At 36.9% G+C, this 23141-nt stretch overlaps 1 protein-coding gene across 1 annotated transcript; it reads right to left on the bottom strand.

Annotated features, from left to right (window-relative positions):
* Nucleotides 1-5116: 5116 nt before the first annotated feature.
* On the bottom strand, nucleotides 5117-22695 carry POLR1E (RNA polymerase I subunit E). The gene is made up of 12 exons (XM_070935430.1): nucleotides 22600-22695; nucleotides 22197-22300; nucleotides 20853-20929; nucleotides 18869-18954; nucleotides 17851-17906; nucleotides 15673-15817; nucleotides 13778-13885; nucleotides 12710-12806; nucleotides 11144-11277; nucleotides 10128-10209; nucleotides 8705-8836; nucleotides 5117-5531 (listed from the first exon to the last, which is right to left on the bottom strand). Exons 1-12 carry the CDS (start codon nucleotides 22661-22663, stop codon nucleotides 5384-5386), a joined length of 1233 nt encoding a protein of 410 aa, XP_070791531.1. The 5' UTR covers nucleotides 22664-22695; the 3' UTR covers nucleotides 5117-5383.
* Between the last annotated feature and the right edge of the window lie 446 nt (nucleotides 22696-23141).

Raw genomic sequence — 23141 nt, forward strand, 5'->3', positions numbered from 1 at the left:
TGGTTTGCAGATTTGCCTCCATTTTCCTGATTATGTTCACTGCAACATTGAACAAATTCACATCCAAATGTTTTTTTAGCTGACTGGCTAGCATTGTGAGTACATAAGAATTAATGGGAATGTGACTAGACAAGGAACTGTAGCCAACTACAACCTTGACCAGCTGACTATGCCCTATTGAGTGTTTTGAGAGCTTGCCTCAGCTTTCACATCTGCATCCTTGCATCAGGCCCAAGTTCATTCCTTAGAAAGTGGTATGTTTGCAGTATCAAAAGATATGGTTGCTTCTTATGCCTGCTTATCCCTTTCCTTTGTCGAACTGATTATTCAGAATTACATCTAACTAAGGGAGGGGATTGATCTAATAACTATGATGTCTCAAAGGCATTTGAGGGTCATCTACTTGCATTTTTGCCTCATACGGATTTTCAAAAGGAATAGTTGCAAAGGAGGGGAAGAGGAAGGCTGCTTTCTGTGTGAGGTATTAAATTCCCAGATAATTTTTTACCTTCCTTTCTTCTGTTTCTGTTAACACTTTTCAACATGGCTCTAAGTAGGAGTGATGTGCAAGCAATATTATCAGAAGGAATTGTATCCATTCTTGCAAATACAACATCACTTGCTATTTATATAATGTGTAGGTGAGGAGTGGGTAGGGATTCACTTAAGTTTACATTCTTATCGATTTGCCAAAAAGCCACTTAGTTTAATGTCACTGAAATCCTGGGTGCCTTGACCTATTTATTGGCCTGCTTGGCATCAGTACCTTGACCTAGCTTGAAATTAATTTTCTTTTATTCCAGAAACAAGAGTTCCTTTCTTCTATATTGAAAAGAGCCCAGTTTTGGCTGTTGTGTATGATTTTTATCTCCCCTCTGGTGCCTTCTAGATGTGCTGAACCTATCATCCAAAGCAGCATGTTTTTGCAATGATTGGAGTTGTCATCCAATACACACAGAGGGAACATATATAATTTATCTAGGAGTAAGTCCCACTGAAAATAGCAGAGTGGAGTTACCAGTAGATATATGAACTTTGTTTAAGGTTCTAGAGTATTAGATCTGGAATATGGCAAAATATATGTAAAATTGCATAAAGCAAAGATAAGTTAGAATTCTTATCAAAATGCAGTAGGGTGGGGGTTATTTTCTTCTAGGAAGAAAATAAGATCCCTCAAAACGGAGTGGTGGGTTGTTGTTTTTTTTTTGAGTTTTCAGCAAAAGAAAACTTGTACACTAGCTAAGATCTTTCTGTAATTTTGTTATTACAGCATTGCCGTAATATGGTGATGCTGGATTTAAAATAAACTCTTAAAAATGAGAAAATGGACTTCTAGAAGCAGCTTCCAGTAACTTTAGGGGCTATTCAGAACTTGAACATAGTTTTATACACAAGTGGCAAATTGAAAGTATACTGTGCCTTTATAAGCATTTAATACAGGTGGTCCTCGACTTACAAACACTTGTTTAGTAACTATTTGAACTTAAACAGCATTGAAACAAGTAACTCATCACCATTTTTCACACAATCATTGCAGCATTCCCATTGCCCCATGATCAAAATTCAGGCACTTGGCATCTGGCTTGTATTTATGATGGTTGCCGCATCCCGAGGTCATGTGATCCCCTTTAGCGACTTTTTGGCAAGCAAAGTCAATGGGGAAGCCAGATTCACTGAACCATGTTACTAACTTAACTGCAGTAATTCACTTAACAACTGTGGCAAGAAAGGTGGTAACATGGCAAAACTCAATCTTGCTTAAAATGGCAAAACTTTCTTGCTTAGCAACAGAAATTTTGGGCTCAACTGTGGTCATATGTTGAGGACTACCTGCGTGTATCGATTTTCAAAAGAACAATCCTGGGCAAAATATTTCTTGGAGCTCATTGGTCTAGATCACGGGTGTCAAACTCAATCACGACGCTTTTTGCCTTTGCAGAACCAGGGTGGGCGTGGCCTGTGCGTGACGTATCCAGCCCGCAAGGTGCCAATTTGACAGGCCTGGTCTAGATTGTGGGTGATTGCCTTTTTTCAACCTAATATCTTAGAGGAAGCAAGATATGGTCACTCAGCAAGTTGATTTCTTGGAGACTTTTTAATGAAATTCTCAAGGATAAGTAATGAACGTATTTTAAAGGGATCAAAGTGAACTAGCCTTGTCATTTTTCTTTACTTCACAGAGCTTGTACCTGTTTTAACAGTTATGTGGCAAGCAATAATGTAGTAGGTTAAAATCTCAGGACTTTGAAGAATCATCTGGGTCTGCCATACGACTGTAATTAAAACAAGCGTTCGAAATGAAAAGGGTGTGATTGGTGCTCTAATAATGTAGAGTAGGGGTGTCAAACTAGATTTCATTGAGGGCCACATCAGGGTTGTGTTTGACTTGGGGGAGCATGTGGCCGTGGCCATGGTGGCCGTGGCCAGCTCAACATCACTCATGTCGGGGGCGCCTGTGGTGGCCCAAACGCTCTGCCAGCGAAAACGGGCTCCTAAGCTCCATTTTCAGGTGCAATGGCTTCGTGCCACCCTCTACCAGTGAAAACAAAGGTCAGGAGGGCTCCATTTTCACTGGCAGAGGCACAGCGGGGCCTTTTTCCAGAGAGGCCCCGTGGGCCAGGCTGGATCTGACCCACAGGCCTTGAGTTTGACATCCCCGTTGTAGAGGTTGTATGTATTATTGAATTATTGCTGCATCAGCTCTGGCTCAAGGTGAAAAAAAAGGACACAATTATAGGACATAAATTGAAAAAAAATCCTCTATTGACTTTGTTTTCAGAGGAGACTGTGAGGGTCTCTGTTGATCTGAAGCCTAGACAAGTCTACTGTAGCGCACGCTGCCACTAAGATGCATTTGTAGCATGGAAATAAATCTCACAAGCTCTCAGTTGATAAGGTGTAATTGATCTCTGGTAGAAGGATGGTCCGGAGCACTTGATTTGGAGACAATAGCATTTTGGTTTATTCAGTTACATCTTATCTTCTATTGTCAGAACATGGAACAGTGCTCTTGAGATAACCAACAGATCATAACAACACACATTTATAAATACCACTGAGTTTGAATAGGGCATAGAATTTTGCTCTGTATTAAATATAGAAAACTCAGTCCTCTTCACTCTAGTCATAGCAGCTTGGGTAGGATCTTAGATTACTCTTATCTCTTTTAAGTTGAAGATGCCAGAGGCTGAACCTGGAACAATGGAGGCCTTGAGTTTCTCATTTGTTATGTGTTTAATATTTTACAGTTGCTCATCATTTCCTACAAAACAGTAAAAAAAAAGGAGGCTTTCAAAAAGAAGCACTGTTAATAGGAGAAAAGAATGCTATCTGCACATGGATTTATGGTTTTGTGATCTTCATATGTATGGATAATTGTCAAAAAAAAAAAAACTGTTTAAAAAGTGTGACCTACAAATAGCATGGTTTTGTAGAAATTCTTTGCAGCTGGGGCTGAAATCCTACGCACATGTAGGAAAACCCAATCGTTAACCATTCCATTTTGGAATAAATATGCATTGGCTTAAGCTGCAAGTCAGCAAAATAAGCAAGCCAGAAGTATTTTTACAGGGCTGGATCCAGTTTATCAGGTGCAGAAAGTGTTTCCCTGAGTGGAAAGTGGGGAAAACTGCCAGTTGGGCTTTTTCTCTGAAGCCCGTTTTCCAATTCTCTTAGTCTTCTTAAGCAAGGAGTAGGGAGAATGAACTAGGACCTACTGTTGCAGGATCAGGAAACGTTTTACTTAATAGACATAGCTTTTCTAACTACCAACAGATTGTGAATTCACTATCAATATTCCCAGTATGATGTATTCCCTCATGAGTTACAATCACAGACAAGTCATTGACGGTTCTCAGTCCATTGTAAACAATCAATTGAATGTCTTGTTAAAAATTAGATGCCATTAACTTAATTGCCTCAGTTCTTTGACTTTTAAGCTGCAATTTTGTACCACACACCTTGTAGTAAACTCTGCTAAAATCTCACTTCCAAACAGACATGAGACTGCACTGTCAGCAATAAAGTGCATTGAGCCATAGACCACTTCTTAAAGCATTTTAGCTTAACTGGAATTGATCACTAATACGTTTTAAGCTTGTAAAGCTGGGCTGGGTGATAACCTGGTATCTTGTTTAACATGTATCTTATTAAAAGAAATGCAAACTACTCTTTGAAAAGTTTTATAAAGGAAAATCTGTGTACTACAAAATAAAAAAAATATTTTATTTTAAATGCAGAGATTTTGCTGATTTTTTTCCCCCTGCTACATTATGGAAGGTGACAAGAGGCAAAGAATAAGAGTTCTTCAATTAACTGCACAATGAAGAGAAATTTCTTAAGTGTTCTGCAAGAAGTTGGTGTGTGAGAGAGGTGGGAGCCAGGGAAGAACTCAGATACTGCATATGCCTCCAAAATTCAGTTTATATGAACTTGGCTTTATTAGTACTATTTATAACTCCAGCCCACCATAGAAAGTTTTAGCTGCATGAAGGTTAGTAATAGACCAATGTCAACCAAATATAATGTGTGCATATAAGTGCTGCTTGTCTGTTTATAAAACATGGTTCACTTTGTAGGTATTTTAAGAAACTGAGCATTATGGAGAAGGAATGTAAGGTACAGTGTGGGAAGAACCAAAGAGACAGATGATAGCTCTCTGGCCCTAAGAACCAAACTCTCTTAATAAATAATTACTAAACAATTATTCAGTTTTGCTGGCTAGTTAATGACAGTTGATGGCCAATATGTTTATAGGTGACCAGGTTGGAGAAGAATGGCATATCATCTCTTCTTTATAGCAACTGCCTACTTTCCATGCCCTGATCACAGGTAAAATGTGTGTTTTTAGATCATTCAAACCATACACTGCTTTAAAGAAAACAGTTCAGCTGCATTTCTATAAAAACAAATACAATAAAATAAAAAGCAGAAAGGAGCCTAGAAATTAACCCAAGAACTATAGAAAAATTAGGAATGTTACAACAAAATACATAATTAAATGAAAATGATTAAGTACAGGTATTTTTTAAAAAATGTTTATTACCAAAAAACAAGAAACATTTTAAACATTAAAATATTTAATGTTAATGTTAAACATTGTAAATATTCAGTCATGCTCACATTTTAAATATTTTACATGGATAGAGGAAACTATTCCTATATGGCTGTTTTGAACCAAGATGCCGAATGTTCAAATATCACAAAGGACAATAGCACTTCAGTAAAAGTGCAGATCTCTGCTAAACAACTCAAGAGAGAAACAAAAATGTATAACTACAAGTACAAATCTCTCCAGTCCTTTCAGGACAATGAAATGGTAGCTCTGTTCAGATTATCCATAAATTTGTCCAGCTTGTTGTAAGTCCTAGAGGAAAAAACATTCTTAATTTAGTTTGCGTTTCCTGCTGCGCTGGGGCATCTTCTGTACAGGTAAAGGCAAGCATAAGGTCCCTAATTTGTGCTCTTCAAATCCAGAGAGGATTTTGCTTTTGCTGATCTTCAGTCTCATCGCCTTGGCAATGTCAAGTATTCTGCATTAAAAGAGAAAATGTCAGTTATAAAGACTGTTCTGCTCAAAGAGTTTCTTTTTTCTTCTAGCAGTTTTCTCTTCGCAGTTTGTGACTTTGGCTTTTCCTATTCCTTTCCCTCCTTTAACTGTCAGATTACAGCCATAACTTATATTCTAAACTCCTTGGGCTAAAGAATTGGGGGTTTTGCTGATGCCAGCAAACTTCTTTTCACAAAGCAAGGCAATATGCTGATTGAATCAAGAGCCTATCATGTTTGAGGAAAAGCCAAGCCTCAAGCCAGCCTTTCTAACCAGAGGCTTCCTAATGAATTGGACTGTAAGCCTCATCTGATGGGAGTTGTAGTTCAATACAGCTGGAGATTGGAAAAGACTGCCAGAAGCAACAACATTCTACCCAAAACATTTCTGAAAAATGGAGAACAGATGTCTTGCATTCTTTTAATGCAGTAAAAAAAATTATCACCAGCATCTTTTTGCTTTTTGTATTTGTACTGGACAGAATTACCATACATCATTTCCCCCACTGACCTCTTGTATGAAATACAGGTAGTCCTCGAGTTATGACCATAAAGGAGCATAACTTGGGTTGGTCATAAAATGGGTTGACTGATCCGATTTTACAATTTATTTATTTTTTGCAGTGGTCACTCAGTGGTTTCCTGTGAGCTGGTAAAACCAGAAGCAAATGCTGTCTTGGGGCAAAACTCAAAATGTGATCATGTGGCCACTGGACACCACAAATGACTGCAAATTGCTAAGCACCTGAAGTGCAGTCATGTGAATACGGGGTGGGCCTAACTTTTGGAACTTCAAATCCAGGTTGTAACTAACCCCAGACATGGGAATTTTGAATGGTCAAGGACTACCTGTATGGATAGGTCAAGCAACATGGCATTTTTTTCATCACTTGAGAGATTGGAGAGGTTGACTAAGCCTGGCTGAACTGAAATGGTAGAGGGTAAATATGTCACAAGTGCAGTCAGTCACTGGCCACACTTTTCAGACCTCAAATCAGGACTTCCAAGTGGACACTTTAGCCTATTCAACTACATCTAGGATTTATATTGTTTACCATCTCACTCACTCTCTCTTGAACATCATTTTCAGTCAGATTTCAGCATACCGTATTTTTCGGAATATAAGACACACTTTTTTCCACTCTAAAAGAGGCTGAAAATTTGGGTGTGTTTTATACTCGGAATGTAGCTTTTTCAAAGCTTTTTTCCAGATCTAACGAGGCGCTAACGAGTGAAGCGATCTATTACCCTGCTTTTCTCATTGCTTCTCTCTCCTAAGATCAGCTGTGCTTTAGAAGCTGATTTTCATCCCCAACACTCAAAACCTGCAAACTAATGTGCTGAAGCTGACCAGACTAAGGACTCTAGCCAGATGAATATCTGGTAGGCAGAATTCCCCCCCCCCATTTTCCTCCCCAAAAACTAAGGTGCGTCTTATACTCCGAAAAATACAGTATTTTATAGAAACACTTAGCCTCAAGAGTACTTTCTCTTTGCACTCTGCCAAGGAGCTTATTGGAATCATTTACTTTATGACAGTCTAATCAATAACCAAGTAGCAGGTCATAAAGGCCATTTCACTAGATTACAAACACTAAAAGGGTTGAGTATAAAATAGGATGCAGTCAAATGTGAGGGGAAATTGTTGGCAAGGGAGTTCTATCTGTCAGATGTGAAGGGGGAAGGTATAGGTAGACTTTGTTTAATGACCATAATTGGAACCAGCAATTCAGTCATTAGGCAAAGTGGTTGCCAAGGGAAACAGCAACTAATGATGTTGCATCAGCTTTCTTTTGCTTAACAACCATTCAAAGATTGTAAATGCTAGGATTGGCTGTATTGTAACTGCGAATGGTTCTTAAACAAGGCAGTCGCTAAACGAGATCTACCTGCATGGCAATATGGTGATAGGAATGTAATCTGCATGCATACAGCACTTGTATGGGGGGATGGAGTCAAGAGAATGATCAGCCTGGAGTCATTACACTCCCATAAAGGTCTTAAGTCCAGCCTCTTTCGATTTCCCTTGACTCTTAATTTAGCGCTAATTTAGCGTTGATTGTTAATTGACTAGATTCTTGTGTATACTGTAGGCATGAGCAATAAGTCATCTTAACTGGAACTTAATGTGTGATACCAATAGCAGCTCTTTTTAATTATCTCTGTAGGCACATATTACCAATTAGCATTCTTGATTATCTTTCCTAGCAATTTATGTGCTTTCTTGGTGTTAAAGACATGATCTGGGATTTGACTGGCATGGCTTCAAAGGGAAGTTTCAATGGATACTTCATTGCTGAGACTTTGGGTGCTGATGCTGGATAACCAGCTGAGACAGGTTGGTTATCCAGCATCAGAACTAAGGGGCCCCTTTTCCTACCATGCAATATTGGCTCATAGGAAAAACGTACCACACTGATCTTGCTAAAGTTAAATGTGTTTCAGTGAGAACTTCCAAAGACTAATTTCTAAGAGTTATATGACCTAAAGATGGGATATCCACAACATCAGAGTACTATTTTATTTTTCTTCTAGGAATGAATGTTACCTCCTTATGTAGGAGAAAACAAAATTTGTACTAAAGGACAACTTACAGTTAGGGTTCATATTTGCCATCTGTCCTGTATAGCCCATGTTTGGCTCCTCTAGTTCAAGTTATAATCATACTTAATCTGCCCCATAGAAGATACTGAAATGAACCAGCTGTTTTTGCCTCTCCTATTCTTTGCCTTGTTATCTGTCTACTCTGGTGTTCCAGAAACAATATATACAAGACTAAGGAACTATTTTAGATGTTCATTTGTTGAATTTAATCATAAGGGTGTTCTTGAAAAAAAGTCCATTAATTTTCTCACTGTTCCTAAGGATTAGGGAAAAAATGTTTTCCCTTTTAAGGGAGAAATGTCAGCCTGATTCCTAGGAATGTTAATTACAACCCCTATAATTCCCAGCCATATGACTGCAGAACCTATTGAATAGAAGATATGGGCGTTGTAGTCTAAAACATTTGGAAGGCCCAGGAAGGCTAGTCCCAAAATAATCGGGGAGCATATGGTTTTTTAAGCACACCTCAAAAGCCAATGAGTGGAGCCCCTGAAGTTCTTAGCCCATTAGTAAGAGAATAATTAAAAAAATACAATTGCGCTGTTAAACCTACTTGTTCTCACGTAGTTTCAGATCTCGCTGCAAGACTGTCAGATTTGTTTGAAAATGGTTAATATGCAAAGCCAGGGCTATAGCATATGCTGTTATCTTAACTTTCATTGAAGCTGAAATTAGATTTTGTATCCTGAAATACAAAATGAGAGAAAAAAAAGGATAAGAAACAAAATGATACAAAAACTATGCAGCCTTGCTGCTACATATTCTTTCTACAACCTCCTAGAAAACAGCAAAATAAAAAAGGTTGACAAGTTTCCTATATTCCGCACAGTATTTTGTGCCAGCAGTATACAAATTCAACAGTCTATATAATGTAAGCATCTCTGTTTTAGATGCTTCATTTCGTATTCTTCTTTAATTGCAACCTATGAGTGGATTGCCTATAGATGTAGAATTTGCACAGACAAGTAAAATGAAATATGGGACTCATGCAAAATACAGCATGTTCCTTCAAATCACTGCTGACTCTTAGAAAATGGCTGGACCAGTCAGTCCCTGCAGTTTCCTTGGCTACATCTGGGAAGTGGTTTGCTATTGCTTCCTTCTTAGGGCTGAAAGAGTGACTGGCCCAAAGTCACTCAGCTACTTTTATGTCCAAGGCAGGACCAGAACCACATGATCTCCTCGTTTCTAGCCTGGTGCTTTTAACCACTTCACCAAACTGGGCCCCAGGAAGCTCTTAAGATTTTCAATAGTTACAGAACAGAGCTTTAAAGTTCTGCCCAAAATCTTCATGCCTAACAATCATTTTTTGCCTAACAATTATCATTTACACAGTCCACAGCTTTTTAACAATACACTCAGAAAAGCCCAATTTAAAACAGCACAAAACTATTTTTATCAACAAAAATAAGGCAGTTTAAAATGGAATAAGATATTTATTGCTTACCATTTTATACAATCTTTTTTTTCTTCTTAAAATGGGAGAGGAAGTTGCTTAGTAAAAACAGACATAATCTTAATCCTGAACCTTGACAGGGCACAGAGCTGGGAGATGGTACTCCTGAACAATGTTCCCTAATATAGTGCTTTAATGTTAAAAGGTCTGCCTTCCACAGGATTATTAAAAGCATATTAGACACAAAAAGAAAAATAGCAAAAAAGTATATCAATTGTGTTTTATTCCCATTGTTTCCTTATATTCTCTTTTTTAAGAACAAACATCTGTATGTTTCAGTTAACTGCAACTACAAAGGATTTCTGAGCAGTTTCTTGGCATGATCCTCCTGTATGAAATATATTTAAAATAAAGAAACACATCTGTTTTCTATTGATTTCAAAAAAAAATTGCATGCTACTTCTGATCCCTTTTTAGGCAATGTTGTATGATTTAGTAAGTCTCCAAAGAACAATAAACCAATTTATTCCTATTTATAAATTTTACTAGACTAGAAATCAAAGGGCTGGGTTTTTTTTACCTGCCATTGCCATAAGACAGTGCTGTGAAAGTTTTCACAAGCTTTTTGCTGATGATGTCTGGACAAGTGGGGCCCATGGCATCTACAATTGAAAATAAAAAAGTTAAGCATTCTAAAATCCTCCAAATCTCCAATCTAAATACGAATCAGAATGACCAGAGGAGTCTGCATTCTACAAAGTGGAGACATTGTAAACAAAGTGAATACTGGACACAGAAAACTTACAGAATATAAAAACTTAATATCAATTTTCATTTTAAAAACAACAAATTGCCAAACATAGCTGAAAGTACAGCATGTTAGTATGGCTGCAGAAGAGCAGAATGGAGTTCAGTGGAATCAAGAGGGGGAAGAGAACAGAATCCATTGCCCTCTTCAGAATTAACGGATGCAGTCCCTATACATTTTATAGAAATCTAGAACAGGGCTCTCCAACCTTCGCAACTTTAAGCCTGAAGGACTTCAACTCCCAGAATTCAAAGCTGGCTGGGGAATTCTGGGAGTTGAAGTCCGCCAAGCTTAAAGTTGCCAAGGTTGGAGACTCCTCATCTAGAAGATGTATTAAACTGCCTGAAAATTATACAAATCAAATTACATTAGCCTTTCTCCATTTGGAGTGCCTAAGGTGATCTGGTCTCCATTTCCAGCTAACTGAAATTTCTAGGAATCAGACTTCAGTACATATGAAAGGGAAAAATAACCACCTGAGCACTTACCTTTTCTGGTTTAATTTAAGGATTAGGCACTCTTCTGTAATGAGAGCCAATGTGGTGCAGTAGTTAAGGTTTTGGACTAGGACTGGGAAATCCTGGTTCAAATCCTCTTCAGCTAGGGAAGACTAATGGCTGATTTTGGGCAATTCCTCTTTCTCTATCCACTCTACCTGACAAATTTGTTGTGGAGAGAAACAGGAGGAGGAACATTATGTACAACTCAGCTCCTGGAGGACATGCAGTATATAACCCAAATAAATAATCAAAAATATACTTGGTATCAGAGAAAGAAAAGATCCTTACGTTTCTTTTTAACGATCTTTTGTGAGTTCAGCTTGACAAGACAGTCAAAAAACCAGAGGCAACGTGCTTTGTGATCATAACTCTTCTCATCCGAAGGCATGGATTTAAGTCCATCCAAGACAAAGGAACAATAGCTAAGCAAGACATAAAAGATTTATCTTACACTTTGAAAAGCAGTTAGGAAGTAGCTAGCAAGAGCTGCAATTTCAGCTGCTGTAAGTTGACAAAATTCTGTGTGGATTCAAAGCAATAAAGTTTATAACAGAAACCATCTCCCTTTAAATGGAAAGCAGCACAATCTACTATATATTATCTGCTTCAGTGTATATTTTGCTCAGATTTAAACAAGTGAACCCTCAACCTGTATTTCTGGGCTAGAAGTATTGTAACAGTAGATGTATGTTCTTCCTCTTTTTCATTTTCTTCTCTTTACAGCTCAAGACATAACCAGTGCTAATAATTCCTTCTTTTATACACTTACAAGTGTACATCCTACCCACATACCCACCTAAAGGCATGTTCTCCACCCCCAAAAAATTAAAAGATGGGGAGCAATAGCTGAGAAGTGGTTGATTTGTTTTGTATACAATAGGACCCGTGTCTAGTCTCTGGCACCTACAGGTAGTCCTTGATTTACAACCAAAATTAAGCCCAAAATTTATGTTGCTAAGTGAGAAATTTGTTAAGTGAGTTCCGCCCCATTTTATGACTTTTCTTGTCACATTTATTAACTGATTCACTGCAGTTGTTAAATTAATAACCTGGTTGTTAAGTGAATCTGGTTCCCCCTGTTGATTTTGCTTGTCAGGTTGCAAAAAGTGATCACATGACCCCAGGACACCACAACCATCATAAAGATGAGTCAGTTGTCTGAACATAAATCATGTGACCATGGGGATGCTGCAATGGCCCTAAGCATGAAAAATGGTCATAAGTCACTTTTTTCAGCGTCATTGTAACTTCAAACAGTCACTAAGAAAGCTGTTCTAAGTCGAGGACTATCTGTACAGGAAAGACTGGCTAGAAAGAGGTCCATCTGAAATTGTTGAGAATTCTTTCCATTCAGAGAGTGGATAATACTGAGCTTAAGTGAACAAATGCTCTTATTTTGGATACAGGCAACCTCTTACTTTCTTAAAAATAACCCTCCTAGAAAGGATGACTGCGCATATATTGAATTTCAGATGATACACAATACCACAATAATAAAATCATAAAAACCTTGTTTTCCTGTACATTTTCTTTTAACTTGGGCATACCCATTGTCAAAGTGGAAGACCTTAGAAACATTTCTTACGTTAATTCCACAAAATAATATCATTAATGATAAACCATATATGCCATTTGACAGCCTTCATTAGAATGTGCAAAGCACCTCAAGGCAAAAAGCAACAGAGGATTTGCATTAAATTTGAATGGCTTTTCACACACGAAGATTCACCCATCACTTGATATTTCAGTCTTCAGTTCCTTCTTTACAAAATTAACTGCTAATTACATTTCTATTTTAAATAATATACTTAAATAATAATACTTTGCCCTGAATTGTATTTGAAAGATCTTTACCTTTTCTCTTCAGTCATCTTGAGAATGTCAGCTGCAGTTATGTTCATGAAAACTGCAGCTGGAGCCTGAAGTGCCTCATATTCAGCAGGTGAAATGACTGGAGATAAGTTTAGGATGTTTTAGAGTAAATGATGTGAACTGCATAAATGTTTTCCTAACCGTCTCCAGCTGGAATCCTCCAAATTTGTTGGGCATACAACTTCCAAAGTTCCCCTCAAGTTGTAATAACAAACATATCACAGTGCCATCACTCTGCTGAACACTTAATTCCCACGGCACTGTCTCATTTCTTATCTTCTCCTCTTCCCTACTGTCTTCTCCTATTGGTTTCTTATGATTTATCAATTGTTGCTTGTTTGTAACTTATGATTAATGATTGTAACTATGACCTATTACTTGCTGTTTATATATACATTGTGAGCTTATCAGAGACAAATTCCTTGTGTGTCCAATCACGCTTGGCCAATAAAGAATTCTATTCTATTCTATTCTATTCTATTCTATTCTATTCTATTCTATTCTATTCTATTCTATTCTATTCTATTCTATTCTATTCTATTCTCTCCTCTCCTCTCTCCCCTCCCCTCTCTCCTATCTCTTTTCTATATCAGAAGTTATAGGGTTAAGGAAGACTGCTCAACTTGTTTTAGTATCTCAGCAAGATTTAAGATGATAACATATATTTAGGAGAGTAGGGTTTAGAATGAATGTATCAGTGATGCAGCAAATAAAGGAGAATACTATCAGGTCAGATTTTTTTGGAAATGAAGAAAAACATCACCTTTGTTGTCCAACTCTACTCTGTGACTATGATAAAGTTCTCTCCCCCTTTCTTGTGTAGGATAAGATTTTCCAAAGGCATTTATGAGTAAGGTAACAATTCTTGGCAACTGTTTCCTTTCCCTAACTCCCTGCACCAATGGTTTTTAGATACTCTGGTTGTATGTACAACATATTCACAACAGAACTCATGGTCTCTCTCCTCCATGTGCTCTTCAATAATGAGGGGCATACTTTTTCTTTAATATTCTCCATTCTCTCATACTTCATTCTGCTTATAAAGGATACTGTCTTCAAACTTGTAGACATCCTCTGGATTTTTAGCATCTTCATGGCAGGGAGGAAGAACCAAGGAGACATCAGTTTTCTCATCTTCTGCTGCATCATGAACCAATGCTTTGAAAACAAATAAAAAGGGAGATACTTTATTTATTTAACATGATGTTTATTTGAAAAAAGTTAATGCCACAATCATTAAAGAGACTTTCTCAACTTTCTCTGTATGTGTTGGAATATATATATAGTTCCCATCATTTTTAGACATTCAGAAAACAGCTTAGACTGAACTATTCCAATTAAAACACTGAAACAAAAATAAAGTAAAATAATATGAAATAATATGAATGTACAAGATGCTTATTAAACAACACCTAAGAATATTGTCAACATATTAGTTGGAAGAAAGGATTTAAATAAAAATTATGAATAAATAAAACTGTGCAAATGCTTTTCAGAAAGGGGAGAGGAAATAATTTAGGGTTCTCCTAAAGAGTGAAAGAGAGAAAGCCAGACATTTTTCTTGGGATGAATATTTGAAAATTCCAAAATGACAGTAAGGGATACAAAATCTGTATATTATCAATTTCTATGCTTTGTAGCTAATCACAATGCTGGTTGGAGGACTCTAAAATGAGAGCTACAATCTAACTGATGGAGAAACACCCCAGTTTGGAAAGGCACAGAAGAAAGTTAAATAAATAAAGATATGCAATTCAGCCACTTACAGTAGTGGCAAAATTGTGGAAACCTTTTGGGAAAAATGTATTTTCTAAAACTAGCTAATAACACCACTTTTTTTAAGTAGTATCATAAAATTATATATCACTAGAAAGATAATTTAATCAAGAATGTAATGCAATAACTTTTATGAAGGATTTGCTATTAGAATAGCAGTTACAGTATAAAGAAAAAAGTGAAATGTAGAAAAAACGAGATATACAAAAATTATCATGTCAGTTAATACTTAGTAGGTAACCTTTAGCATGAATTACGGCCTTAGAATGTTTTCCCATGGAGTGAATCAAGTCTTTTAGTTCTGCAGCTGTTATGATGTGAAAACAAGATCTAATGATTGCTTCTATTAACTGGGTTTTATTGCTGGATCAGTTCTTTAGTCGGCTCTATAGATTTTCAATTGGGTTAAGGTTTGGGCTATTCCCAGGCAGCACTGGAATATGATTATCTTGAAACTCCAAAAAAAAAAAAAAAAAAAAGTGGTGTTATTATCCATCAAACCTCAAAAATACACTTTTCCCAAAAGGTTTCTACAATTTTGGCCACTACTGTCTAAACTGAAGATACAAATGATTTTATTGTAAGTATTTATCTTTGAAAAGATGTGGTAGTTGCAGGGGTGTTATAGGATACCAGAATTTGAGGCATAAGGAGGGAAAATCTAACCTGTAATTTTAAAAGAACCAACAAGAAAATAGGAAATTGAAAAATATTAAAATATTTTACATTGAATTACATTGGAATATATATGTATGTATGTATGTATGTATGTATGTATGTATGTATGTGTGTATGTATGTAAGCAGCAATACTGAGCCATTTAACAAAAAATTAAAACAATAGTAGCAAATATCTGAAATGGTCAAGCAATATAAAGAATCTTTTAAACATTTAGAAAGGAGTCACATTGGTTCAAATAATGGAAATAAAATTATTAGTAGGCTGCACAGATGAGAATCATATGAAGGTAAATGGCAGGACAGAGACAATTTCAGCATTTAATAATTATTTTTAGATAGATGAGACTCATTAGCATGCTATGTTGTCCCTTTATGATTATGCTTAAAATAAATTACATAACCAGCAATACACTTCTCCATTACATTAAAAAGAGAGTTCTTAGATTGGCTTACAGCTCCAATTCTTTATTTCATGGCTCTTATACCTACCAGCAACACCTTTTGTCTCTATGACATCTTCCGCAGCTTTAATCACTGCTTTATTTAATACTTCCTTTCTGACCTCATTCATTCTCCGAGAATTCAAGGCTTTTCTCTGCTTGTTGGTTCCAAAGGCTTCAATACAGAGATCTACCTGTAAAATTATCAAGAGACTGCTATATAAGCCACAAAGTGCTACTCCTACTGGGCACTCTTGCAGAGGAAATTCAGTTTTGAAGCAGCTAGGAAGAACACAAAGTACTAAAAATGTCAAGCCCCTTTCTGCCCAGACAACCTAGAACAGGGGGGTCAAACTGGCAGCCCACGGGCCGAATGCATCATGCGTAGGCCATGCCTGCTCCAGCTCTGCGAATGGGAAAAACGTCGCAAAACGTCACGTGATGGCAACATGACGCCACAAGTTTGACACCCATGACTTAGAAGAATATTACTCCAAACCCACCTCCAAACTTCATTTTGCGGGAAAGAAAATAGAACACATCAGTTGTCTTCTAAGTAATCGATTATCTTTTTAGATTCAATAGCTTTTTTAAAAGCTCTTTTTAATAGTCATTTTTAGAAAGGTAGCTGAAATAGCAAACTCAATCAGGTTTGCTAGAAAGCTGCTCATTCTAATCAACCTGGATTTTAAATGGGAGCCAACTTTATACTGCACACGTATCTGCTGCTATAAGCAGAACCAGGATAAAGTTGTGGATGAAGCAATGATAAAAATTGTATTTACATTATCTTTAAATGCAATAAAAGTTACGTTAAGAGATAGTAAATGACACAGAAGTATTTAATATTTCTTCCCTTTGTAAAGTTAATATTTTCATGTGATGAATCACATCAATATGTCCATAAAATTCAGTGGCAGCTTTGTGATACACTTCACTGAAATTATAGAATATATTATTATTTAATACAGCCCAATATCCTAGAAAGGTTTCATTTGGGGGAAAAGATCCTATTTTTCAGTGGGGTGATCTCGTTTTTTTTTCCTTTTACCATTACCATTTTATCATTTGCATTGCTATTATTAACAATTTGGTTACCAAAAAACAAGAGAAAAATACAGTGTTGATAATTCACAAAGTGCCAACATGAAAACAATATATACTGTATAGGGAGTTGCATGAATTAATTTTTAAACTCCTATTCCAGAGGTTTGGGGTCACAATGTTTTCAAGTAGACACCTGAAGCTATCAAGGATTAATGAGATGAACCCTAAAGTTAATTCTGAATAAGAAGTTCCTCCGATGGGATTCTTTCTTATCAATAGCTGACATTGCTGCTGCAACAGATATTTTCCAAGCCACTTTCATCAGTGTTATCCAAAAACACATCTCATCTGGAGAAGCTGGAAAGTGACCAAGTACACTACAGGTAGTTCTCACTTAACAATGCTAATTGGAGTCAGAAGCGCCATTGTTAAGAGAGAAGGTTGTAAGCTGAAAAATCATGCGACTGCACTGCTTAGTGGCAACAGTTCCAGCTGTTCCAACGGCTATTGTTAAATGAGGCCTTCATGTGACCATCACTTCTGACTTCCTGCTGGCTTCCCATTGACTTTGTCGTGGTAATCTGGCAGGAAAGGTCACAAATCCTAATCACATGAGAATGCTGTGCCAGCTACAAGTATGATGACCAGTTGCAGCTACCACTATTGTCATAAGTTTGAACGGTCACTGAACAAGTGGCGGTTAAATGAGTAGCACCTGTATAAAAAGGATATGCTCCAAGATTGAGCAATGGTCTCCCATCAAACTAGATTCCTTATTTAAGGGAATGAATCATATGGAATGACCTCAGCATGGATTTAGACATTCAAACTAGAAATGACTGATGAGAGGAAATGAAATATCAATAGAATTTAAAGACTGTGTTCAAGTTTCCATTTTTGAATTACGCTGGACTGAAACCTGACACACTGAAACACTGACACACTGAAATTACTGGTATTTAAGAATGGCAAATGTGCCAAAATTGTAGCAAAGAGAAATGACAAAGAGAAATAGTCCAGAATAAGGACATTTTTAAAAATAGGGCTGAAATGTACCCCAACACTATTACAATTTACATGGCAAATCTAAATAAATAAACAAACAAACCAAAAAGCCTTTTAATACAGCAAGGTATCAAAATACCTTTTCCAATCATAGCAACCTAGTTGTTTGACATACCTTCTCTCTATAGGATTTAGCCAAATATTCTGACAGGTCATTATCTACTACATCATCTGTTAAGAAAAACAACAGAAGAAAATAAAGTAAAATCAAAATCAACAAGACTCCTGATTAAGCACTCTTGGAAAGAAGAAATATTAGCTATCTATTATCAACATATTCTTTTAAATTCTTCTGATCAAGGATTATTATATATGCTGGGTAGTAGGAGCTGTGATAGTGCATTGCAGATAAATCTAATAGCATCTTTTCAGTCACAAATGTTATTAAAAGCACGACTTTTCTTTCATCAAGCAAGATAATTCTCAAATCCTGACCAAGAGATGGGAACAAATTCAGAAAAAAAAACCCACATGCAGTACATCCTTCCAGGAATTTACTACCCTGTTTCCCCCCAAATAAGATATCCCCTGATAAGCCCAATTGGGCTTTTGAGCGCATGGCAATAAGGCCAAGTGCTTATTTTAGGGTTCAAAAAAATATAAGGCAGGGTCTTATTTTCAGGGAAACACGGTATTTCTGAACACAATTTGGGGATTAAAGTTTTAAAATGTTAAATATTCCTTTCAATAAAAAACTAGCACATTAGGAAAACTTGAACTGAACCTACTCTGTGGGTTACTTTCTACAGTCTGGGAGTATTTGGTACAGTAGACCACTTAATTCCATTTGTATTCTGAAAATCTACAACAGAATGAGCACTGTGTCTAATGTTCTTGTTAAACGTTCAGTGAGTTCTGTGTGAATCAATAAAGGAAAATATCTCCCAGGTCCTGCATAGGAAAAAACCAATATGAAGCAGTAAATAACTTTTATTGATTGATTGATGGCTGTGAATAAAAAAAGGGTGCCCTCAAGAAGTGCACTGGCTTCTGAACTGTCTTAAGTTATTTACACAAAAATTAAAGAGGGAAAAATAAGTAAATAAAGGAAAAAAAAATGTTTTCTGACTCCCCAGTAACCATGTCAACAATTAAAATTAGAAGAAAAAAAAAACACCACGTGCTTTACCTACCTGAAATTAATGGCTGCAAGTTGAACAATTCTGCATTGTAGACCTCCATTTCCCCAGAGGGTTCATCTAAAACACCGACAAAATATCTAATGGAAAAGATGGTGTTGAGTAGTTTTTCTTTCATTTTAGAAGCATTTAGAATGGCTAGTCTGTGGCTTCAGAAGTGTCAGAAATAGCATTTTCCAATAGAATGGTTTTTTAAAACCCCTTTACAACTCTCTTTATACCTCTTAAAAGTGTAATAGAGGATTTCCCAAGTAGATGTGGGGGGTAGACGAAGAAGTAGAAGGGACAAAGACAGAAAATTACAAATTAGGCTCAGTTTGCAAAATATTGGATGTAGCACATCAGATTTTGCCACTTTCGCAATAAGAAGTAAATTCATTTGCATTTAGTGTCTTCCTTCCGTCCTTCCTTCCCTCCCTTCTCTTTCCTTTATGTTACTTTAAAAAAAATGTAAAATAGTACTTTAAAATTGTTATGAAGTCTCTAAGATTACTTGAAGACTGAACTGGATAGCAATTTAGCTCTCCTTTCCCCCAGTTTACTAAATCAATTCCACTACTGTAGCTCCATTAGAATCAAATATTATTCAACTCTTCCTAGATTTATCATTTGCACTACAAACTCTACGTGAATTCAAGAGGGTGGGAGAGATGCCTTTGAGTCAGTTTTGACCCCTGGCAACTGCCTGGACAAGTCCATTCAATTTTCTTGGCAAGATTTTGGAAGTAGTTTTCTTCACTGCTTTCTTCTTAGGGCTGAGAGAGTGTGATCCAGCCTGGTCATTTGGTCCAGGGGTGAAATCCAGCAGATTCTAACAGGTTCTGGAGAACCGGTAGCAGAAATTTTGAGTAATTCGGAGAACCAGCAAATACCACCTCTGGCTGGCCTCAGAGTGGAGTGGGAATGGACATTTTGCAATATCCTTCCGCTGGAGTGGATGGGAATGGACATTTTACAATATCCTTCCCCTGCCACACCCACCAAGCCACGCCCACAGAACCGGTAGGGGAAAATTTTGGATTTCACCCCTGATTTGGACCTAAGGTGGGGTTAAGAGTTCAAGGTCTCTAGCCAGATGCCTTAACCACTAAGGAACGTCAAAGTAGCTCTTTATGTGACTTATACTTATTTTTTCCCTTCTTTTATGTCCCCAACTTTCAGATTGTGTCAACCATAGTACAAACTACTACAGGTAGCCCTCGGCTTATGACCACAATTGAGCCCAAAATTTATGTTGCTAAACGGAACATTTGTTAATGCTTTGCCCCATTTTACAACCTTTCTTGTCACAGTTGCTTAGTGAACCACTGCAGTTGTTAAATTAGTAACATGGTTATTAAGTGAATCTGGCTTCCCCATTGACTTTGCTTCTCAAAGGTGACCACATGACCCCAAGACACTGCAACCGTCATAAATATGAACTAGTGGCCAAGCATTTGAATTTTGATCACGTGACCATGGAAATGCTGCAGTGGTCATAAGTGTGAAAACGGTCATAAGCCACTTTTTTCTGTTGCAACTTTGAATGATTGCTAAATGAATGGTTGTAAGTTGAGGACTACCTGTACTTTAAACTGTTAACTTGACATTATTGATTGAGACAGCATATACTGTACATCTTACAAATAAAATTTCAAAACTTAAAAAAATGGAGTAGACAATTACCATAAAAGAAAACAAAAATATTTGTTCTATTCTGAACAAACAGAAGCCTCACTGTAATATATTTTCAGACATGCATTATGATTTGCTTTCAAGTCCCATCAATCTTCAAAAGAGACTGTGTTATTTATCATTTTGAATCACAAATATCATAACACTGAGAGGAACTCAATACTGTTATTCTGCAGCTATTAATGCTTGGCTAATTCTGACTTGTTAATGAAAGCAAATATATTTGTATATATTTATATATAAATAAAATAAATATTATTTGATAAATTTGTGGGTTTAAGAGATATAGACATATTCATTATACCTGCAAAGAGTATTGCATTTCAGGGCTCCTGCACCAAAGTTACTTCCTACATAAGACAAGCGATCTGTTTCTGCATTCTGAATGGGGGGAAAAAAAAGCAATAAGCTATGGATGATGGTTTTCTAGGTGAAGGCATTTTCCAGAAGGTTTTTCCACTTTATCGTAAGACATCCCAGGTATGAATTTATTACAACAATGTATAAATAAATGCCAAGTAAGCAGATCTATAGTCTCCTCTAATATTTCCCACTTTTCCCAGTTAAATGTTTACTAAGCCCAGCTATATAAATTGAGTTTACTGATTATACTCATTAGAAACTGTCCATTATTTTTAATTAAAATGATATCCTGAAAGCAATGCAATATAAACATAAGTTCAAGCAGATAAACAAGGAACAGAGAACTCTTTTCCTTGCCTATGATATTTTATTAATTGCTTTTGACCCTAGGCAACTATACATCTCTAAGCTTTTTATTTTTAAATATAGCAAATTTTTTGGAATTGTATATTATATACTAAAATTTTATATATCAACTGACTTTTGACTGTATGTTTTAAGCAGACATTATTGTATTTTAATTCTGTAAATTACATTGCATGTATTAATGATATATTATTTTAAAACAAATGCAACTCCACAAAAAGCTACCAGAGATATTCAATTCAAAAGTGAATTGAAAGTGAAGTGAATTTGAAACAGCAATTATATTCATTTCTGCATGATGGTAAAATGGGGTTAATGGTTAAATGGTTTCTTCTATTATTTAATATGCACGGACATACTAAGAACAACTTTCAGACTTACTACTCACATATGCAACTAACATATGCCCAATAAATTATACCAAAACTATTAGGCAGTGAAAATACATGATCATGAGCAATTTTTATTTAATATATCTCAAACATGTATGCACTTTTCATGGTTCCAGTTGTATAGTTTCTTAAAGTTATGTGCTGAAGCAGCTAAAATTCTCAGACCCTAGACTTGGCTTTATACAGTAGTAGAATGAGAAGAAGCAATTTGAAAAGATCTTCCATTCCTTGGAGTTATAAAAAATAAACCTTCATCTTTGTGACATCAATTCCCCACAAAGCAGACATCTTAAAGGGAAATTGGATTTATGGAAATTGGAAATATGAACTTCAATAGACATGAATCATTGCACTGCCTGATGATGAAGCCTTAAGTTTCATAAAGGGGGCACACTTCTATTCAGCATGCATGCCATACATGTAATCAACATATTTAATATTTAAATATATTACATATTTAACATAAATATATTACATATTAAACATACTTAAATGAACACAAAAGCATGGAACAAGTTTGTAATTACCACAATTGCATAATTCTTCTTTCTGGGATTATTGATGTCTTTGCTTCTGTACAAAGTGAAATTCATATTTTCAGGATTCTTCAGTTTCCCATTTGTAAACTGAACTGAAATTGAACAGCAAGAAAATGAAAAAGTCGAGGACTACCTGTACATCCATGGCACTTGATCAAGGGCACACCCGCCTCCCGTTCCTCCTTACTGCCTCTGGCCACCCAGTTCGAGGAATCGGAACCTTTTTTCCTATCCTCGCGTACCATCAACCCCCATCACGCTGCCCACGCCGGCTCTCCTGCAGGACTCCCGGCTTGCAAAGCCAAAATACAGTAAAGCTGAACGGAACAAGAGCCCTGAAGGAGTCACAACCACAACGCGACAGATTCCTCTTCTCCACCGGGAGTCTCACCTAGCGGAGCGCTCTGCCCCTCCTGGGGATCTCCCCGGTAGATCCACCGAACTTCCCCAGCCATGGCAGAAACACGCCACCGCTGCCGCCGCCGCCGCCGCCAGATCCCCGGAAGAGGCGGGGTCAGCTCCAAGTCCTGCCCACACCTCCCTTCCTGGCCACACCTCCTTTCCTAGGCATTCGCTCCCTTCAATTAAGCCTCGCTCGCCACCTACAGGCGAGGAAGAGGATCTGAGCAGGCGGGGGAGGCGTGTTCCAGTTGCTCCTGGGAAGGAGAAAAACCAAATTGAGTTTGCCTGCTAGTGATTTCAGCAGCACGTCCGTGGAGTTTTCCTGGCCATCACATGACTTGTCCCATTGCCCACTTTTAGCATGTTTATTTCTCTATTACGATTATTATTAATCTTCTCATCGTTCCTATCATCTCCTTCCACTTACGACTGTACGACTATAACTTGTTGCTATATCCCTACGATTTATATTGATTGTTTCCTAGTATGATTCGATTGCTTATTTGTACTCCATGACTATCCTTAAGGGTT

The sequence above is a fragment of the Pituophis catenifer genome, unplaced genomic scaffold (assembly GCF_029215685.1).
Source record: "Pituophis catenifer annectens isolate HBS135680 unplaced genomic scaffold, rPitCat1.0.hap2 SCAF_2, whole genome shotgun sequence".
In the NCBI taxonomy this organism is placed as follows: domain Eukaryota; kingdom Metazoa; phylum Chordata; class Lepidosauria; order Squamata; family Colubridae; genus Pituophis; species Pituophis catenifer.